At 43.2% G+C, this 3,498-nt stretch overlaps 1 protein-coding gene across 1 annotated transcript; it reads left to right on the plus strand.

The window, feature by feature from the left end:
- The first annotated feature begins 1,189 nt into the window (after positions 1-1,189).
- LOC149495630 (uncharacterized) lies at positions 1,190-3,288 on the plus strand. Its single transcript, XM_089723221.1, has 4 exons — positions 1,190-1,680; positions 1,807-1,984; positions 2,071-2,358; positions 2,536-3,288. Exons 1-4 carry the CDS (start codon positions 1,190-1,192, stop codon positions 3,286-3,288), a joined length of 1,710 nt encoding a protein of 569 aa, XP_089579347.1.
- Positions 3,289-3,498: the final 210 nt, after the last annotated feature.

The following is a 3,498-nucleotide window of genomic DNA, read 5'->3' on the forward strand; positions in this document are numbered from 1 at the left end:
CCCCCGGTTGGTTGTCGAGATTAGACCAATTCCTAGGAAACAGATGTCGAAATTTATACCGACGGAATACGTGTGTGGGAGAAATAAGGTTGGAAGGCATGCATTTCCCAACTCCCGTTCCCCTGTATGTTATAACTGTACATATGTTGTGACATTCATGCACCATGTTATATTCTTCTTTTCAGCCATGCATTAATAAGAGCTAATTTTCGGTATGGACGTTCGACCTTGGTTTTGAGACTGGACCCTAAATTCACTTCGAATAAGATAATGCAATCACTTATAGCGAATTTATACCCAAAAGAAAAGGGAGATATAAAGGGGTTGCGATTCCTTTGTATTTTCACATTTCTCGCATTATTTGAAAGTGAGCGAGAGATTACAGAATTTGTAACAAAATAAGATCCTGCTTGGGACCATATGTTCTAAGGCAAAAAGTAAGGATACAAAAAAGAAAAAAAATAAGAAAAATCTCGCTCGGAAATTCTTTCATTCCGAGGCAAAAGTTAGCGACTTGAGAGAAAATAGTCGACCATAAATTCCAAAAGGAACTGTCGACGACAGATAATGCTAGAAATTTTTGAATAAAAAATAAGTTATTGCCATGTTATTCATACCGAATTTTGGGTCCAGTCATTGAAATCTAGATCTTATTTCCATACCGATCGTTAGCACATTAGAACTGCATTCCTCATCCTATGTGTTGTTATTTCTCATGCATACATGCAGGACCTACTTTAACTTAGATGTTTCTATCTATCAGTCAGAATTGATCCTTCCCAGGAAATCGCTTCGAGAGCTTGGCACCGATGCCCTGGTCAACGTTTGGTCAGAGTGTCCCCAATCCCTGAGCCTACTCCAGTTAGTTTTGTGAATCATTCAAGTTTGTCAGACTCATCTTCTGATTCAGATATGATAGAAATGGCTGACGACATGGTGAATGAGACCGGGTTCTCTCCAGCCCAGATAAGGACCATACTCAGATAATAGCTGCTGCTTTCGCCCAAGAGAGGGCACAAAATCAGACTCCTCCTGCATCAAGCAACCAGCCTGTGGTTGAGGAGAGAGAAATCCCAGAACCCGCTTCAGATAATCAGGCCTCTGCCAGTGATGTTGTCCCAGTGGAGTTGTCCCAGTGGAGAATGATCTAATCAAGCAACTTGTTGAGCTGAAAGACAAAGCGGAGAAAATGTCTGTCGTAAAGGAAAAGGACCCGGTAACTAATTTCCATGTAACCGAATATGTTTTGCATCCTTCAAGTTCCACTTCATTCAAGACTTTTAAGCATACTGTGTTTGAGGGAGATAACGACCCGCGGTCCCATCTGTCTGAATTCCTCTGGGTTTCTGAAATGAACCGATATAATGAGGAAGATGTCTTACGGGCATTCCCACAAACACTGCACAAGAGTTACCGGAGATGGTATGATGGCCTAGACATGGAGACACAGAGGAATTGGGTCAAACTGCAGACCGCTTTTCTTAAGCACTTCAAGACAGATGACAGTGATGAATTCGGTCTGCGTGATTTGGAGAGTTTGAGGCAGGAAAAAGATGAAACTTTCTCAGATTATTATAGGACGTGGAGGACAAAGCTATTCTTGATCCAGACAAGGCCAAAAGACCAAGAACTGATCAGAATTTTCAGTAGAAGCTTGTTACCTTTCTTCAAGGAGAGAATGTTGGCCCAACCTCTCACTAATTTTGCTCTAGTTCAAAGGGCTGGTTTGAACATAGAAGAGCTGTATAAGGATGAGAAGAAGAAGAGTCGAGGGTTTGGTAACTATCGGACCTCCTACACTGATAGAAATGCCGGAAGCAGTACCCCGAACCAATTAGGGAGTAGTAACACGGTCGGAGCTGTCAATGAGAAAGTAAGAAGGGAGTTCACCGATCTGGGCAGACCTTTGAGCACGGTCATGAGATCCTGCATTAAGAACGGAGTGCTTTCCAAGTTACCAGTTAATCCAGCTAAACCTGTTCGGGTAGGTTTATGGATCGGAACTATGATTACCACCAGTGTAAGGGGCATTCTACTGATGATTGTTTCAAGTTAAGGCACGACATTCAGGATCTAATAGACAGTGGAAAGATTACCAAACCTTCCGAGAGGAACAAGCCGAGCACCAAGAACAATCCACTGCCACAATACCAGTACAACTATCCACCCCACAAGTCTCAGTCAGGTGGATCGGTTAACGCAATTAGGAGTGGTTTGCCGGAAGAACTAGTGTTGGCAGAAGCTGAATGGGAGGAAAGAGTGTGTGCCATACTGAACATCTGGGATGATTGCAGCAGTGAGGAAGATGAAGAGAAGAGGCCCGTGAAAATAGAAATTGAAAAGAGCATCACGGTTAAGGTGGGCGAAGTACCAGAAAGTGAGGACGAGCAGATTCAGCTCGCGATTTAGAAAAGTTTGGCTGATCAGGAGGATCAGTGGTACTATAGCAGTGAGGAGGATGTGAATGAAGTGGGCATCTAGAGCTTAACCCGAAGTGGTCGAGTGTATAATCCCAATAGCAGTGCCTAATCTAAGGGAAAAGGAGTTGTCACTGATGCAATTGGAAAGAAGACAACAGACAAGGGTGAAGAACAACCCAAAGAAAAGAAGAAAGAAGATGAAATGGGAAAATTGCAAAAGAAGACTACTGAAGTGGGTGAGAGTAGTCAAAACAGAACACCTAGTGGTGTAACAGCGAATTCAGTATTGAGCCAGCTACAGAGGACCAAAGCGGATATCTCACTGTGGGATTTACTGATAGCCTCCAAGGAGCACAGAGAATCTTTATTAGAGGCTATGACATTTGTTAGAGTGCCTGCCAGAATCCAAAGTGTAGACATGATAAATGTATTACAGCGCAGGATTGGTGAGATCACCTTCTTTGACTCTGACCTACCTCTGGAAGGAAGGAATCATTTCAAGTCTCTGTACATTCAGGTTGCTGTTAACGGGCGTGAAACTCGCAATTTGATGGTGGAGAACGGGTCGACCTTGTGTGTATGCCCATTGAAGATGCTGTCAAAATTCAAGATTGAGGAGTCAGAACTTGAACCGTCTAACATGGTGGTCAAAGCCTATGACAATACCATGCGCAATGCGAAAGGAACTTTCAGAGCAAAGATCTCGACAAGGACTATAGAGAGTTGGGTGGATGTAGTTGTCCTGGATATTCTGGCCAATTATGCTCTACTGTTGGGAAGGCCATGGCTCCATCCTCTAGGTGCAATCCCTTCCACATTGCATAGGAAAGTTAAGGTTCCTTGGGGGACTGATGTGGTAACCATCTGATACGGAATTGCTACCACTCAACCATAGATCTCAAGGAAGCATGGAGAACACATAAGTTTCTCACATTAATGGAACCACATGTTGAGATGGAATCTGAAATTCCAGCATATGGCATGCCCTGGCCATACTAGAGCCTAACTTTGGCATAATAAGTTAGCCCATTTTTGTTAGTTTTGAGTTGTAATGTTGTTAATGGGTTGGGCCACAATA

This window comes from Jatropha curcas, chromosome 6, assembly GCF_041381405.1.
Source record: "Jatropha curcas cultivar XTBG-Jc1 chromosome 6, XTBG_Jcur_1.0, whole genome shotgun sequence".
Classification (NCBI taxonomy): Eukaryota; Viridiplantae; Streptophyta; class Magnoliopsida; order Malpighiales; family Euphorbiaceae; genus Jatropha; species Jatropha curcas.

Bases quoted from the DNA above. Each gene is read 5' to 3' on its own strand.
- LOC149495630 (XM_089723221.1), top strand. From the start codon at position 1,190: ATGTCTGTCGTAAAGGAAAAGGACCCGGTAACTAATTTCCATGTAACC. The intron at 1,985-2,070 runs GTAGGTTTATGG...CACGACATTCAG, and splicing joins ATCCAGCTAAACCTGTTCGG to GATCTAATAGACAGTGGAAA. The intron at 2,359-2,535 runs GTGGGCGAAGTA...GCCTAATCTAAG, and splicing joins AAAAGAGCATCACGGTTAAG to GGAAAAGGAGTTGTCACTGA.